The sequence below is a fragment of the Liolophura sinensis genome, chromosome 7 (assembly GCF_032854445.1).
Source record: "Liolophura sinensis isolate JHLJ2023 chromosome 7, CUHK_Ljap_v2, whole genome shotgun sequence".
Taxonomy (NCBI): Eukaryota; Metazoa; Mollusca; class Polyplacophora; order Chitonida; family Chitonidae; genus Liolophura; species Liolophura sinensis.
Window position 1 is genome coordinate 39,831,440 of NC_088301.1, and position 18,560 is coordinate 39,849,999.

An 18,560-nucleotide genomic window follows, 5' to 3' on the forward strand; every position below is an offset into this window, starting at 1 on the left:
ATGACATAATATTTGTTGTATATTGTTTTTGACAAAATCCTGCATCAGCTTCTTGATGGTGGATATATTTAATAGCTTTTTTGTCATTTGCCTTTAGAGGACTTTTTGTATGAAAAGTCAACTCTGACAGGAGTTGCCTTTGCATCTGTTATATGGATGAATCATCGGCTTATTGGCTGTTTTGATGACTGTGAATATTTCAGTTATCCCGGTCTTGCGTGTGAAATCCACGCAAGTTTTAAATCACATAATATCAATTACTTGCTTTCCCTTGGTGATCAGAGTATCATTTGCACATGTAATGTTTCACAAGTTTTACATTTTTAATGATTATTTCACACCAGGGAAATTAGGTAAAATTGGCTTTGTTTGTTTACATAAAACAGACAAGCCAAATATATAACACCTGCTCTTGTTTAAAAATTTCCTGTATCCTTACTGGTAAATTTAACTTATGTCAACACAATTTTAAATCCATGCACAATTCATGTGTTCACTGTGGCACAAGTGCATATTTGTACAAAAATATCACTGGTTTTAGCGTTCTGTTTGCATAACTTTTGTCAAGTTTATAAGTCTGCCAGTTGTCTTGGATAGACAGTTTTGCTGTGTTGAAAATATATAAAAACAATACCGGTACACGTAGTTCTGTGCTATAAAATTTGTGGATACCTGTACATGGTATATGAAATTCTTTTAAACTATCCAGACTATGTAGCTTGTTACAAAGAATCAATCATTCAGTGACCTTTATGACTGTACAGATTGTTAACATTATCTTTGTTAAAACTGTTGTGCTGTGTGAGGTTTCAACTGAGGTGTTAAATGGAAAAGGGGTGCATGGTTTTGAGTTGGACGCGTGCTCATTTGATAATCTTTCTGAATCTAATTACCTCTGTAGGTTTACCAAAGACTTTATAGTAAATCAGTACTTATATTTTCCTTTTTTTTTTTTCCTTAAATTTAAGACTTTCCCAAAACCATTTTTTTAGCTAAAGACTAAAATTTGGATTTGTTACCAAATGTTAAGATCAGATTGTTTACTCTGCGCATCATAGATACTAATTGTTTTATTTTAACTTGACTCACAAGCATAGATACTGTAAACTCAGTAACCATGTTGTATTCTTATTCCCTTCATCTGTAATCGGGATTTAGATTGAAATAATGTTGTTATCATTGCTTCATCACTTTATCCAACACTACAGTTGTTGCAACCCTATAAATAAGCACAGGGCATATTTGATGTACCTTAAAAGTAGAAATTCCTCGTTAAAAAGTAACTACGTGGACATTACAATGTGCTTATCCTTTGACTTGCGTTCAGCTTTTGGACTATTCTATTTGCATAAAACTACTGAATGCATTTGTACAGTTCAGTTGAAACAGGTACAGTTTTGCCAGGAGTGTTCACATGTGCAATAAATTACCCATATCATACCATTTGTACACCGCCCTTTCTTTCGTGTTTGTTCATGTTTTTATCATTATATGCATAAATTGCAGTTTTAGAGGCAAATAATATCATTTTACATTTCCCAGTAGGATTTAATCATTTATTATTATGTATTAACAGCTTTTTAAGATCGAGAAGAGTCTTTCAAGAGAAAACGTGCAACTTCTAGTCCTGGATAACATTTTAAGTCATATTTCGTACCCTGACAACCCCACGTACAAGATGCTTTTTATACTAATTTCTTGACAGTTAATAGTATGTAAGCGGGGTGCATTATCGAGCCCAGTCCTACATCAGACTTCAGAACAGTGCTCTGCTTAAAAGGACACAAAGTAAAAAGGGCAAAGTACTGGTCGGATGTTGTGTCTGGTGTACGGTATGGTATTCCAGTGAGGCAGCACTATACATACATGTATGTCAGCAGTGTGTACAGAAACAGAATGTTCTTTCGCAATCAGTTTTGCCTTGCTTTACATCACCCAAGAGCAGCAAACATCATCAGTCACTGACACATTCCAAGTCACATATTTTGTTTTTCAGTGGATGATTGAGGCTATATGCCCATTAATTTGGCAATACTGCAGTCAAAATGCCACAATTTTACTTTATGGACTCTTCCGGTTCACCCATTAAATTGCATTCCACATCATCAAACCTCTGTTCTTTAAGGTTTCCATCATAATTTTATATATTGGATTTAGTTTCTATCGCATTTGTTTTAATAATGCATGTGGGTTACCTTTTGCACAAAGGATGGGCAAATGAGAGAGGTAGAGTCTAAATTGCGTGGTGCTAAGCTAATTTATGACAGGACCTATCAGATACAACCAAAACCATAAATTGACTGGAGACCACTTGGTTTTCACCAGTATGAAGTGTGGAGAAGATCACCAGTGTAATTTACAATGGTCAGTGGTTTACTCTGAGCAATCTGGTTTCCTGTACCATAATACACTGACCACCACTCTGCGGAAAATTCTTCAGTAAGATGGGACAATCAAACTAAAAAAAAAACCCTCGGGTGCATATTTCACAAATTTCTTTCATAGCACAGCCATCTAGAAATATCAGTTGTGGGGACTCAGCTGTCCAAGCTGAACTGACCACTGTTGTCTTGTATTTCATTTGATTGAAGTTTCATGCCATTCTCAAGAATATTTCACTCCTACGAAGACGGCGAGGATTCTCATTGGAGGAAACTGCAAAACCCAATGGAAACACATGACCATCCGCTGCTGCTGACAGAAATTTCTTGGTACTGAACTAAAAAGATGGTCTCAACTTTTTCATACCAATAAGAGAATGAAAAAAAAAAAAAAAGGAACAAATGATACCGATGCAGTGACAAAGTTTGGATAGTTAGATATCTCAGGATAGGCTTACAACGTCAAGGAGAAACTCTGTTGATAAACTTTACTACACAAGGTGTAACTTGAAAATACTTCACCACAGGAGGCCATCATTGTGCATGTGTCATGGCAAAATGATACTTATTTATTTGATTGGCCTTTTACCTGACAGTCAGGAGAGGAAGCCAGCATGAGCTGGACTTGAACTCACTGCTACCACATTGGTGAGAGACTCCTGGATCATCACACTGCGCTAGCAAGCTAACCAACTGAGGTACGGAGGCCCCCTGCATAAATGATAGGGTGCATTTACATGATATCTATGTAATAATTATATTTGTTGCCAATGCCAGCTTCAGCACTGTTCAGAAAGTATCATTTTCTCACACTGTGTGAAACTGTATTGTGTAAAAACCACAAGGCATGAACTAATAATCAGTTACACAAAAAGAATTATTATTACGGTATGTACAAGTTTCAAAACAGATGGTTCGCATCTACATCTGATGTATATAGAATCCAATTTCTTCAAGTAGATAAAAGCACTCTTTTAACACGACCAATATTTTCCACGTCCAAGTTTTATGTAGGTCACTCCAAACAAAGCTGGCTAAATAGTCATCTAAAGTTAGCTAAGATTGACTTGACCGTGGGGGTACCCAGCTCTCAATCTTGGGCCTTGTTGTGCTGTAGGGTACATATTGACCTGGAGTTCCAGACATATTCTCTTCGTGATCAATCATCCATTTCCTAGTAACTGGGGCTACTTTTGTAGGTGGCTCATCTCCAATGTAGTGAAGCCAGCGATGCCTGCAAGACAAACCACAAATATCCATCCTTTCCCACAACTATAACACACGTTCCCAAATGACCTGCATGGATTGATTTTGCTCCAAACTCAGGGTGGGACATGTAAACTTTTTTCTATCTTTCCTATGTTAATTTTGTAAGAGTAGGAAGTCTCTAAAACACTTTGACACCCTCATGATTTAACCTGGGAGTCAAAAAATGACAGCCTTTCATTTTCAATTTGATTGTTGTTTATGGCCATACTCTGGATTCATTTCACTTATGCAATGATGAGCAGGTTTAGAGGCAGACGAATCTCCAGTGCCCAGTGTGAACCACGAACCTTTGGCAATTCAATGATGAACTTTCCCGCTTGTGACATACAGATATAAAATATCACTCTATGCCAAACACATTGAAAAAGGTGACAATCAAAAAGAGGGAGTATTTGATCCCAATGGAAACACATTGGTATTAGCAGAACATGTTCAATGGAGAGGCCCTCTCACATCTCACATTCCAGTTTCAACCTGTGAAGTATAAACGCCGGAAGACTTCCTTCTCTATAGAGGTAGGTATACTTACCATTCTGGTGGAATCATGCTGCCATCATAATCCATACCGGCTGAATCCTTGTACATAACCCATCGACTTCTCCCTAAAACAAATAAATAACGAAAAAATATCACTCAAACATCGATCAGCTGCAAACTGTTTTTTTTCCCTGGCAATAAGAAAGGACTACAGAGCACTCAAATTTTAAAAGAAAATGAGCTATCAAATTTACAATTAAAAGAGCTATTTAGATTGAAGCATTATGGTGAACACTCACCCAAAAATACTTACCTACAAAATAATACTTGTTTTGATAATATTTATTTCCGTATTTGTCTTCACCTACTAAGTCTCCCCATTTCAGTTCATCAGTTCTGAAAGAAAATTGACACTTTCAACATAATACTTCTCTGAATGCATATGTTTTACATTTTCGTACTACGGTATAAAAGCTGCACCAACTACGATGTTAATCACGCTATGAATAATAATACATATTAATTTCATTAACATATTGCCAAAAACAACCAAGAATTTATTAAACACATCATCTGACAATAAATGTACAAGCAGAACACAGCAGCAAACAGTAAAGGGCTGAATAGACCCCCACCCCCAGCCCCCTTCATTTGTGATCCACACAATTTATTTGATTAGGAGCCGTCCATAAATAATATAAGGGAGACGGCTCAAAGGGAAAGGTGTTGTGCATCGCTTCCTCACAACAGAGCCCACATGTTCAGTCGGCGAATACAGAACAACAGAATGGATATTTAAAAGTAGGTTTAAACAAGGACGACTTTCCCGTCCAATGGGATTTGCCCATATTTCATTTCATGCTCAACAGAATGCTGCCCTTGCAAACGTCTCCATAAGCTGTGATTCCCAGGTTATATAGACAAACTAATGAGCATTCAGCAGAGGTGTGTATTCACGGCAGGTAATCCTCTTCAGTGAGTTATATTTTTATAATCAGTGGGGGCTGTGCCTGCGCACCTATGCCAACCAGCAGTGCTTCGCGAAAAATATAGGAATGTAGTGTTTACAAAAATCAACTTGTTAAGAAACCACTTATGGGTCCCTAAATTGCCACATGTGCACATTCAGTTAAGCATTTCCTCATGAGGATGATGTACTCATTCACGGGTCTTCCTCTGAACAAACTCTGAGTTGCCTGGATATGGTACTTACCTGCTTACAACAGTTTCATCTAAAGATAAAGCCGCATAAATGTCAGTTGTTCAAAGAGTGCCAAAGATGCTTGGGACATGTCATTACTGAGGAAGGTGTTTGCTTGGATAGTGATAAAGCCGTGACTGTCTTCAGAAGCTTGATCTCAGAAGAAGGCCAACTGTAAACTTCTAGGTATTAGTGCTTGGGATAGTTCTTGTAAGGCAGCATTCAATGAACTCAAGAAGAAGTTGACCGAGGCACCCATATTAAGATACCCCGATTTCAGACTCCCTTTTGCTTTGGAAGTTGACACCAGTAAACAAGGCTGGGCGCTGTTCTCTCACAGGACCATAAAACAAGTGGTACTGAGTTATGCCAGTCGATTTCTCAGAAGAAATAAGAACATGGACAATTACTCAAACTTTAAACTTGAACTGTTGGCTCCAAAATGGGCCATGAGAGGCAAATACCACAATTTGTTGCTCAGTGCTGATTGTGTCATGCATATGGACAATGACTCACTTATATATATACATATATATATATATATATATATATATATATATATACAGAAGTCAGCAAAAACTGGGAGCAACTGAGATGAGATGGGTCGGCAAGCTGGCTCAGTTTACTATGATCATCAAAAAGCATTCAGGGAAACAAAATAAAAACCCTGATTCCTTTAGCTGGAAGACACAACATCCCCCGAAAGTCTTTCGTCCAGAACATGTTGACATCAAGAGCATGAACTTAGGAATGGAAGAAGTTCCATTGAGGACAAGCAGACAGAAACATGGCCCCTCTTCAACAAGAACCCTTGCTCTCCTCTAGTATGCCATCTGTAAGTAAAGATGAATTGCTGAAACTGCTGAAAGTCCCAATCCGCACATAACCTTTTTTAAGAAGTTGTTGAAGAGTAACATATACACTACAGGACAGGAGCTAAAAAGTTGAGTCCTGAGGTAAAAAAATCGTTGGAACCCTGGAAGCATGTGGAATTTATGGATGTTGTGTTGGACAGGATTACAGATCAAGCCCAACCAATGGAGCAATTAATTCTTCCTGCAGTATAATGTGCAAAGGTGTTCAAGTCAATCAATAATGATACAGGCCATCAGTGTGCCAGACGGACATTGACTGTTCTTTGGGAAAGATGCTTCTGGCCATTAATGCAAGTAAGGTCAACAAGAGGCAATGCCATAGCCAAGCGCCCACTAGAAATACTAGTCAATGACTATACCCAGCTAAAGCCACTCACCAACAACGTCAAAAATGTTCTGGTTTTCACTGACATCTACACCTAGTACCTGCAATCTATACCCACAAGAGGCCAGACAGCAAAAACAACAGCCAAGGCCCTGATGAAGGAGTGGTTTTCCTGAGGAAGGGGTCATAATAATATACAGGATCAGTGGAATCCAACACTGTACGTAGTTGTGAACAAAGAAGACAAAAACGTGCATGTGGTCAAAACTAAAAATGGATTTAGGAAGTCGATTCATCGTACCGAGATGCTGGACACGAGACAGATGTTTCAGGACACTGACCCTAAAGGCCAACAGATTGATCAAAATAAGGTGACAGATCAAGCAGAGGATTCTTTTTTGGATGAGGAGGATGGCATGTGGATATGGCAGGAAGTCGCGGATCAGAATGGAAGAGTGGACTGTGTTTGTAATGACCCTGATGCCGGTGAGTAGCTGATGACACCCTTGTCTTAAGTGATCCAACAGCACAGGACATCAAAGAGGACTGATGGTCCACAAGTACTGGGGACACCACACGCACATGAGTCTACTGCTGAAAAGGGTAATGGGAGAGCTAATAGTCCGCGATCAGAAAAAGAGGATGACCACATTCAACTGCGTTGCAGCACTAGAGCCAATGCTGGATGTCATACCAATCTAAATCATCTTCCATGATCAGTTATTAAAACAACAACAACAACAAATCATTGTAAACATACCTTCATCTTTAAAAATATACTTTAGCATGAGGCTACATGTATGTTATACTGTTACCTGTACAGCTGAAGCAACGAGCCCATCACTCCTCCATTTTGTTTGATAATTTTTCTAAAATTCTGAACCTTCTCCAAGTACTTCGACATGTTTGGAGACTGGAGTCTACCCGACTGCCTCAACTGTCGAATCGTGGAGAAGACAAGGGCTAGGGCGCAAGGTTACTGGTTCTGTATCCGTCACTGATAGAACTCTTACGCTACAAGCAACCGCATACTTCCGGTGTTCACCATTATCGGTTTATGGATTATCTCAGTTTTTTGGGGTTTTTTGTTATCATAGATTTGTATTTTCTTAATGCTTGATATATCTCGTAACACGTATATGCATTAAACATTTCTGCACACCACTGACAAATGGAGAACTTTGCAAAGCACTTCCGGCCCACACTGCAGCCAAGAAAAGGGCATTTGGAACTTTAAAAATGGTGGATAGCGAAGCCTCATAAATGCAAGTTATTTTCCATGAAGCCTATGATGTGAATTGTGATTTTTGCAGTAGTAAACATGTGAAGCGAACGAGCTGAGTAACATCCAATCGTTACACATCAAACTATTCACACCAAACAAGATGGCGTTGCCCACATGGACACCAGCAGGCGATGAAAACTTTGGCGATTATGATGGATTTGTCTTGGGCGATGATTTACCCGATTGGTCAAGTGATGAACCCACGTGGACGTCTTCAGACTGCCCAGGAACTAAAGCAAACACAACGCGTTCTTCTGACCAGGCAAGAGAACTTCTGAACTACTGACACTGACAGTTAAGCTACAGTCGACAACATTAGTTGACAGTACTTCGCCAGTAGAGACTAGGCCATCTAGATGTGTGTTTTTTTCAAAATCCTGACATTCAACTCAGAATATAAGACCGTTAAATTTATGTCAGAATTTCCAGACAGCAGACTGAGTACATCTCGATGAACTAAGGTACTGAGGCAGTTGTAAAGACTATAGCTTTGTCTTTTTAGTTAGCCGCTTCTCAGATGTTCATGGTAAAAAAACTGGTTATTCTATGAATTGACGGGGCCCCTTCTCAGATGTTCATGGTGAAAAACTGGTTATTCTGTGAATTGACGCCACTTTACCAGGTGATAGCAACCTCAACTTCAAAATTCCCCATAAGGTTTTGGAAAACTAACTAACCTGTCCAGCCTGTCCAGTTACTCCTGTACAATGCTTAGGGCCCCAGTCCGCGAGACTGATAAAATCCCGAAATGTTGAGCATCCCAAAAGTAAATATCCAACATAATGGCCAGATATAAGGTGTATGCAGTGGTTATTGAGAGATAGATGGTTATGGCTCTGTGTCAAGAAGAACTGGCAGATAGAACAAAGTCATGTTCAGCTTGGGTTTGCATATATGTAAGCTCATTTAAATGACAGGGGTGTTCCATCATTGATACCCTGTATGTGTGTTTATGACCATAATTTACAAAGTTCTCTTTTTGTATTTTGGAATCCATGATAAAGTACATGTTAAAGAGTTTGAGCACTGAGCTGAAGTTTTACATTCACATCTCTTTCTGGTGCTGCTGCCAAATCTATTTTTGGTATGTAGCACTGTATTGAGTTGAACTAAAACTTTACTTAAACTAAGGCTGTTTCAATCAAATTTCTAGAAAAGAATAGTTTGAATGATGTTAACACATTAGTATGCCTTCTGTTTCCTACATGATTGAAATGAATAAGGTTTCTAGTTCAAACTGTGGCTGCTTTGATCACGTCTAACAAAAGGATGTTGCTTTCGAGTTACATGTGTGTTATTAATTTTAATTCTGCATTGTAGATTGGGAATGATGCACAACGACCAAAGGGTGGATTTGGTGTTCCAAAGAAGGCTGCACATAGTTCTAAACATTTAAAGAGTGGCTCGAGAGACGGCAGTAAAAAATCCTCAAAACGAACAGGAACCCATAGTTTTTCTCGCATGGTTACCCCTTCTGTTGATGACTTAAGATTTTGTGCCATGAAGGGAAATGTTGATGTTTTGAAGGACTGCCTGAATGAAGGTGAGACTTAGCTCTCTGTATCTGTCTATTTTTTTTTTTTTTTTTTTTTTTTTTGCCTCTCAGCAAGAAATATTGACTTTTTGGCCTTTAAACATTGGGAATCCTAATTTTAAAAGAACACATTTTCATTAAAAAAATCTGCCTTTCTACCCAACTTCAGTGGGTTTTTTCACCTCTGTGTTCCAAATAGAATTGCTAAATGAGTTTTGTCCTTTTTCAATGTTTTCTTTTTCTTTTTATGTGATCCGGTGTTGACACCAATGTGTTATGCATAGCTCTAAAGGACTGTGATCTCATGTGTATACTGTCACAGCTTTGTCTTGATCCATAAACTTACCTTGAACACCTCTGTACTTGTCCTCAATATATTACTCAACTGATGTCTACCAAATACTGTGTCTGTCCCTAATTTGTGTCTATTTCTGCATACGATCCATGTCTTTTTATCACTGTGTGCTGTTTGTCATCATAAATGGACTGCAAAACGATTGCCCTAGCCTAACTGCCTCAGAGCACCACCATTGTACAGTGCTATATTTATCTGATAATACATTCAACGTATGGCTTCCCCAAGAGACATACATTGCTTTTTTTGTGTCTTTGGTGCCTTTTGTTTTCACAAAAAATCATTGAGAAAAAGCTTGTTGCCATAGAGACTACAGGCCACGGTCTTTATTTGCTGTGTATTAAACTAATGTGATAGTTCTCTTTTCTCTTGACGGTGTGAACATAACTACCTACATAATTCTTCTAAAATTTGGGGCAGATATTATATTGTCTAAAGTGAGCAGACCAGGTGTCCCAAAATTAGAAGAAATAGGGTATTGAAAGTATATATATATATATATATATATATGTATATGTGTGTGTGTGTGTTGTATAATGGCCTTGTGTTTTTGTAGGTTTGCATGTAGACACTGTGTTGAAATGTGGCTGGACTCCCTTGATGTATGCAGCTAGCTCAGCACATCCAGAGATTGTCAAGGTCTTGTTGGAGAAGGGAGCTAAGGCTAACTTCCATCAAGGTAAATAATTTTTAGGCTGTGATAGACAATTAAAGCATGGACATAGACCATCTAGTTTGTTAACTACAGTGTGGAGTGGGGATACTTTTTAAGTCTTTGTAAATTTTATGTCAGTGTGTAATGCCAGTTTAGTGTTGTCATTTTATTGAATGATGGCTTCCCCCAGAAATTTTTTTTTTTTTGTCAATAAATCTGTTGGAGACGAAACGATCTATGCTTATGGCATTATGTTACTTGATATTGGGAACAGCCTTCTAGTATCCTTTTTGATTTATTGTATTCGCAGATCAATTCACAGTTTTAATGGCGGGATGTTCCACCACAAAGCAAGAAGAGGAATGTGTGTTAGAATGCATCAAACTGCTGGTAGACGCCGGGGCTGATGTTAATGCTCATGATCGGTAAAAAAATAATAATAATAATAATCTTCTGCTTGTTAATACCCAAGTTGATACAGTTTTATTTTAGGCCCTTGCCGGCAAAATAAAGTGAAATATTAAAAGTATGGTATAAAAGACCAATTAAATAAATAAATCTTTTCCCATTTATTTGGGGATTGATAATGATATCCAACATTATCATATTTGTGTCATGAAGTTATGCTTAGGACAGAATGAATTTTAGATATAGTTTCCGGTCTACATTGAGCATCAAATTGATACACCACTTATGTTATTTATATCCCTCCCCTGTTCTCTGCCCGGTTTCCTCCCACAGTAATGCTGGCCACCGTCTCAAAACACCCAGTCAAATAAATAAATAAATATATATATATATCATTTGTTACCTAAAGATATCATTGTCCTTTATTCTCTCAATTTAAGATAAGCTGCATAGTTCTTCAAAATTTTTCAGGCATTATATGAACGGTAGTTAAACAGTCTTTGTTGAAGTGCAAATTCTCGGTTGATTATAATTAGATTAGAACTTGTCTTAGAAAGGTGCGATATCATTCGAGTGTCTTCCATATGTACTTGTTATAGGCCAGTAAAATAGATAAGACATTTGTAATAAGACCAAATAAATGTTGTACACAACTGCAGCAAACCAAAAATGATGCAGCGCATATGTCATTTCAGATATCATATGACGCCTTTGATCTATGCTGCAAGAGCTGGTCATGCACTTGTTGTTGACTACTTTGGTCAGAATGGTGTCCAGATAAACAAACAAGATAGCAGGGGATGGACAGTAAGTCTGGTGGTGTATTTCAGTCTTACACATGATTTGGTGAATGAAAATCGGTCAATGTTGTTTTACCTTTTCCTGGGTTCATTGTGATAAAAATGACTTAAGACAATGTGACGTAACATTAAGAAAAATGGATTTATGGAGACTAGTGAAATTGAGACAAGAATGTATAACACATGTTCATGTACTTTTATAAATTTAGATAGCAGATACAAGTTTTGTCATAAAAAGAACTTTGAATTTTGGTCCAAATTGGCTAGCCTACTTTATTCAGCCTGCTGGCATATGTTCTGTTTGTCTGTTATGTATATGTTCTGTTTTGTCTGTTAATAGCTTAATGTATAATGACAAATGTGTGATATTCCTTGAAGTCTGTTAAAGCTGTTGAAGACTGTAAATTTTTGTGATGCCCTCTTTGACATTTTTTTTTTAAATTATTTAAAATTATGTTAAGTTTTAATTCTTCCTTGTTCCAGGCTTTAAGTTGGGCAGTCAGCAAGAACAGGAAGAAAACAGTGCAAAAGTTGATAGAGCTTCAAGCTGACCCATTCAAAAAACACTCTGATGGGCAGACTGCTGCAGACTTGGCATTTGCAGAAAACTTTCAGGTAAAACTAGTTTCTGTCAATTTCCTGTTGTAGCATAAAAACATAAGCAAATTTGTATGAAGATAAAGCTATGTGAAATAGTAAAGTATAATATCAGCCTGTTTCCGTATATTATTTTGCACTGGAGTTTAAAGCCTGTTTTGCTCCCACCTTAATGCTGGCTACAGTGATATATGTAAAATATTCTTAACTATGTCGTGAAACACCAATCAGACAAATAAATAAATGCTAAACATAACTGTGACCTACATGTAGTAAAAGTTAAGATCTGTGCGCGACATAGTATCAAGGTTGTTTTAAGATTGAAAGGGAAATTATCATTAATGAAATTAGCCAAACAGAGAAACTATAGCTAAGCATGTAATGGTGAATACTGTTTGTTACTTTATCAGGATTTCCTTGTGTTTATGAAAGACCCTCGTGCTCAGTGTGAAGAGAGAGTAGCAGTGCCCACAGGAGTTCTTAAGGAGCGGCCCATGGAGAGAAACTATGGGCTAACTAGGTAACCTAACTAGGTGGCCATGGTCAAGGAAACAACCTGAGCAGTCATGAATAATTCAAGAAATTTATGAATTGTTATAAAATCATGCCTGTTTGGAAAAATTTTCTTCTGTTCTATGAGCATATTGTGACATTTTCATCACATGGACTGTCACAGGTGGATTTAGATTTCTTTGTTATTCAAGTCTAATGTTGAAATATCTGAATTTCATATCACTTGTTTAATAGTGCAGTACAAAAATACCATTGGATACACTGACATTAACTTCAGTACCCCTGGATAATCACTACATTCGACTCCATGTAAAAGTTGATATTTCCTTTAAAATGCAGTCCAGCCTTTGTATAATTGAAATATTCTTGAGTACAAACACCAATCAAATGAACAAAATGCAGTTCAATTAGCACAGTCTATGTTGACAAAATGGTTAATGAATGACTGATAGTATGCCTGTGAAATCCTCTTTAATATATTTCTGACATTTCCTAATGCATAATTTGATGGGTGCAGTCTGAAATAGAGTCAGTATTTATTGAATAATTCATGAAGATTATTTGGAGAAGAATAGCTTCTTGATGTGTAAGAAATAGGGCGTGTACATGTACAAGCGCTCAGCTTCGCCTCACAGAAGTCGATGAAAATGTGCCTTAAATATAGAATAGCCTAGTCACAGATTTGTATCGGCTAACTGTTTCAGCACTTACGTCAAACAGGGAGAGTTGGAGTTATTCCTCAGAGGCTTAGACCTCTCCGGTCTGACTGATCTGTTTCGACACCATCATGTTGATTTTGCTGGACTACTTCTGTTAACAGAACCAGACCTAGAGAAGGTGAAGTCCAGAAGTTTTTTTCAGGCCTTTGTGTTTGTCATTTCTCCCAAAATTTGTATCGATTCTTGAAATGTAATATTCCAGAAATTGGTGCACTTAGTCAAGTAGAAGAAACATACTGTTTTTCATTTATTGTGACCTATTGTGTATGCATTTTTGCTTTCCCTGTATCAACCATCTAAATAAACTCCCAAGTCTTTTAATTTTACTTGTTCAGAATCTAAATTTGATCTGTTAAAACCTAAATGTACTTTTTTATTTTTTATTTATTTTATTTATTTTATTTATTTAAGTATTGTTATTATAGAAAACCTTTTTGTAAGGCTAGGTCCCAGTAACACATGTGCATTGTTCAAACAAAACAGGTGATGGGAAAGGGGCCATGTCTCACTCACTTGGTTTGTTCACTGTACGTGTGTGTTCTCTGTGAAGGCCTTGAGGAAGAACAGTTTTGTTGCAAATTGACAGAGCTGCCTTTGATAAATGAAGATATTATTATATATTTTGTTCATGGTCATTGGAGTTGCAGTCCCATTACCTTGTAAATGCACAATCTTTTTCTACTGGCTTGATTTTCAAAATTACAACTATATAAATCAACTATATGACCATTATTAAGTAGTGTTCTGGAATGAGATCAGGCTCAGCAGTAAAACCAAAAATATCAGTTATTTTTTTTCAAAGATCAACTTACAAAACCGTACATTGATGTGCCCATGTCTCCTTGTAAGTTACCTACATGTACTCATATTCCTTTTAAAAAACAATGCTATGTTTGGTTTTCTGTTGAAAGCTGTCCAGTTTTGTAGAGTTGTACAATATATGCATAGTTTCTCATTTCAGTCATATATTTTCTCATAGATTGGCGTCAAGCAAGTAGGTGTAAGGAAAAAGATTTTAGATGGTATTCAGAAGGTTCATAAAAAAGACTGGGAATCTGGCAGCCTCCCTGCAGTACAGTCAGAAAAACAAATCAGGTATGTCTGGGTTTCAAATGTTAAAAGTATTATGTTTTTATATTTGTGTTAAAAGTGTTAGTTTCATGTTATGTGAAAGTGATTTTGATGATCTGCTTTCTGTTAACTTATCAGAATGACAAGCTCTAACATCCTTAGTTGGACACCTGTGGTTGCTCGTTTCAGATTTTACATCAGTAACTCCATATGCAGGTACATGTATATGTTTGTAACCCACACTTGCTTAGTTCCAAGGTTGGCAGAATAACAAAATAGCCAGTAAATATTTCGAAAACCCCAATAGATCAGACAAATCCATCCATTCTATTACTAGAGGAATGAATCAACAGAAATTTTTAGTTCCAGGATTAGACATTGTTGTGTATTGTTTGTTTGTAAATGGTCAAAAGTTTATTTGAACAACATCCAAATGAGTCCCAGTGCATGTATGTGTTTTTTTCTTTTTTTTTTTTTCAGTTACAGTCAATCAGTTGCTATGATGAGCAACATCTCGTCCCACCTTCTGTACATAGGGTGCTCAGTGGCATATATCAGAAAGGAAATTTCAGCTCATCCAGATATATTAGACACACAGGTAAAGTTACCTTAATTAGAGTGTTAACACAGATTGACATTTCATTTACACTTCGTTTTCTACACAAAAGAATCATTTTTGCTGATTGTGGATTTGTATGATGTAACTGAAACAAAATAAAATTATAGATTCAAACAAAATTAAAAAGCAGGAGTGGAAGGTTGACTGTATCATGTTTTTTTCTACAAAGCAGACTTTTTATCAAAAATGCAGTTATATTTTTTAAGGATGTGATGGCTTTCAAATTTTCACTTCACCAATTCATGCTTATGTGCAAGAGTTTGTTTTTTGTTGTTGTTTTTTTAACAGGATGGGAATGGGCCCAGGGTCTTGTGTCAGCAGTCCATTGACAGCATGGTCAACTTACAAAAGCTTAACAAGGAAATTCAGTCCTTGCAGAAGTATTTAAATAAGGTATGTACAAAAGGAAAAAAATCTTCATCTTGCTGCATTTCAAGGAGAAAAACACTGTTACATCAAAACTCTTTCAGTAATTGCTCTCAAAGCGTTCTGGTTTAGTGTTGAGAAGGGAGCAGTTTATGGGTCTTGTATGAAGATATTGTAACTAAATCTGGTGTTATAAATATGAGGAATCCAGAATCCAAAAACGTACAACTTCCTAACAATATCCTATTTGTAATTATGGTTAACCACAGTAATTTCACTTTTTGTTTTATTGGCAGAATGAATCTATTTAAGGTCTATAGTAGCGTTTATCAATCAGACCAGAAAAATCACCTAATTTGTGGGAATGGTGGACTCTGTCAGCAATGGTTTTCTTTAAAAACGTGTTTATGTGATAGGAAAGCCTTGAAAACAGGAAAATCACCAAAAATATTAACTAAAAAGATCAGACACATTAATTTGTTTTATTCTATGTTTGTATATTTTCAGTCTTGGCTCTTCCATAAGGCATTAAATAGAATTGTTGTTGCCTTTCTGTCATTTCATTGTAATAATACATGGGATCTCTTTCTCACAGAATGTTATACAATATTACAGGTTTTAGGAAAAGGAAATTTCCAGCCAGCAGACCTTGTCACAAAACCTAAAGCACGACACAGAGGGAAGAAACTTTGGCGGAGGAGAGTTGTGACGCTTGGTGCTCTTGTGTTTACAGTTTCTGCTGCAGTGTATTTCAGGGAATTGATCTCAGAGACTGTGACAAATACTGTCATTAAAGCTCAACATTTGTGGGAGAACTTTGACATCAGCAGTCAAAAAAGTGCTTAACTTTAAGATTTGAAATGTATGATGTGAAGTGTGATTTCAGATCCGTGAGGAAAATAGATTTGGAGAGTGCTGTGAAGAGCAACCCTTAATGTTATAAACGTGATGTGTTTACATATGGTGCTAACTGGTGGAATTCAAGGAACAGTACAAAAAAATTACATGTAATTTGAAAAGCAAATGAGTAACGAATGCTCAGGTTTCATAAACCATCAGTTATGACCAGTGGGCATTACAACATAACATAAAAGTTTAGACAACTTTTTCCATTGGAGCAAGTAGAAAAACTGTGATCATAAACTGAAATTTGGTTTTTTGAAAATTTATGAACAAGAATTCTTAGACATAATTTGTCTCTTTTTTTCATTTTGATAAACAGAAGCTGTTTATAACAGCAGTGGTAACTTAAAGGGAAATTTAATAGCTCTGTTCTGGTTTTGGATGAATAACAATCTTGACTAAATTGATAGCATGTGCATCCCATTATGCACTCAATTTTAAAAAAATCAAAACAAGAACCTTAAAACAAAACCTAACCGATGTGCCACGCAATAACAGTATTGATACCAGTATATGACTTCGAACTTTCCCAGCAGATGTTAACAAACAATGCATAATACATATATATTTTTTTGGATATTAAAAGATGAATTTGAACTGTTTGTATTTGCGTGTGCATTACTTTTGGCTTTTATGGGGTATTACCTCGGATATTATAAATCAGTGGATTATATGGAAAGATTCAGTGCACTCTGGCGGGTCACAGTCCTATACTTGGACGGAATTTTCCTCACTCTCGCATTTTCGGGCCTAGATGTCAATGAGCGATTGGCTGTCTTACGTTCGTTGAAAATCACTTGCCTTTATGGTTTGCCTAATTGTACATCACCTTTTGGTAAATGTATGTCAGTAACTTGCCAAGGATCGGTGGTCCACCCCAACCACTACGGTTTTCTCTGCCCATAAGACTGGCCGCCATCATATAAGTGAACAAATTATGTGGCGTTAACCAACAATCCAGTGAAGTTGTTAAATTGTCAAGTGGACGCAAGTGTCTCTCTTTTCTCTCTGTAACAAGTCTTGAATGCAGTATTTATAACTTTAATGAAATAAAGTTGTGCACCTCTGAAAGCATATGGACTTTAATAGCTTTACAGAATTTTGTTACCAGATGTTGCAGATGTGGTAGATGATTATGCAAGCGTTATTCTCGGAACTTTCTTTTGTTCCTGAGGTCTAGCGAACTCAATTGCTATTTTGAACTCAACTCAAAGCATTCAGAATAAACGTTTCTGTCAAATCTGTTTTAATATGCTAATCTGATGATGTATGGCATGCCTGGAAAGACGTTGTAAAACGTGGCAAAGTTTGGAATTGTAAAGCTTCCACCCTCACCTGTACGACGTTACAATAGAAACTCATAGATTGTGACACTGTAGATGTTGTGTGACATTCCACTTTTGGCTGAAGGTCCTTCAAAACAGCGCCACCGCACCTGATTAAAAAATATGCCGCCTCCCCATCAGAGTCTTCAGGAAATTCCTATTAGCTCGGTTGAAGGTAATCGTTCAGTATACATTCTATGGTGTATTACAATCTTCAATCTTCAATGTCCCCTTATAATAAGGAAGGTGAAACACAGCAATAACCCGAAACTTCCCTTTCTGGGACTTCAAACCGAAAGTTCTTCTGAATAAGAAAATAAATCTTGATTGTACTGTTCATAATACAAATACCCTGAGGCCACATTTTGATAAAATGATTCTTCGAGTCATTCTTCTGTTAGAGCATAGCCAAACGTTACAAAGGAAAGTTGCTAGATACGCGATGAATTCAGGAAAACATTTATGTACGTATATAAATTATTAAATATGCAGACTCATTCTCAATCTGACTGAAGTAGGTATTCACAAAAATACTTCACATGCCAAACAACAAGAGTTGTAGCCCGGACATACTGAAATGGACAAGCCCACCAAATTTAAAACTACACATACAAGAAAACTGAAGTTATTTGGAGTCCAGTAATCACTTTGTATGTATTTATATAGCAGATGTAAGAAATGGCGATCTGGTTACCATGGCAACCGCGGAAATAAACAAATGTAAGATTCGCACATGTGAAGTGGTAACCTGATGTGTAGTCCTTTTGTGGATACCTACTTGGGTACAGATTGGTAATATGTCTTACCTAATTTTTTGCGGTTACAACTCTATATTTGTTGTAATAATGATAATAAATATAAAAATATATATAGGATTGATGT

At 36.8% G+C, this 18,560-nt stretch overlaps 2 protein-coding genes across 2 annotated transcripts; one reads left to right on the plus strand and one right to left on the minus strand.

Moving 5' to 3' along the window:
• Positions 1-3,240: 3,240 nt before the first annotated feature.
• LOC135470341 (NADH dehydrogenase [ubiquinone] 1 alpha subcomplex subunit 12-like) lies at positions 3,241-7,581 on the minus strand. Its single transcript, XM_064749214.1, has 4 exons — positions 7,344-7,581; positions 4,441-4,523; positions 4,180-4,252; positions 3,241-3,615 (listed from the first exon to the last, which is right to left on the minus strand). Exons 1-4 carry the CDS (start codon positions 7,430-7,432, stop codon positions 3,438-3,440), a joined length of 423 nt encoding a protein of 140 aa, XP_064605284.1. The 5' UTR covers positions 7,433-7,581; the 3' UTR covers positions 3,241-3,437.
• A 120-nt stretch (positions 7,582-7,701) lies between these two features.
• On the plus strand, positions 7,702-16,950 carry LOC135470340 (ankyrin repeat, SAM and basic leucine zipper domain-containing protein 1-like). The gene is made up of 12 exons (XM_064749213.1): positions 7,702-8,075; positions 9,134-9,356; positions 10,259-10,381; positions 10,668-10,782; positions 11,461-11,572; positions 12,049-12,180; positions 12,573-12,682; positions 13,380-13,512; positions 14,374-14,489; positions 14,946-15,063; positions 15,373-15,477; positions 16,066-16,950. Exons 1-12 carry the CDS (start codon positions 7,914-7,916, stop codon positions 16,294-16,296), a joined length of 1,680 nt encoding a protein of 559 aa, XP_064605283.1. The 5' UTR covers positions 7,702-7,913; the 3' UTR covers positions 16,297-16,950.
• The last annotated feature ends 1,610 nt before the right edge of the window (positions 16,951-18,560 follow it).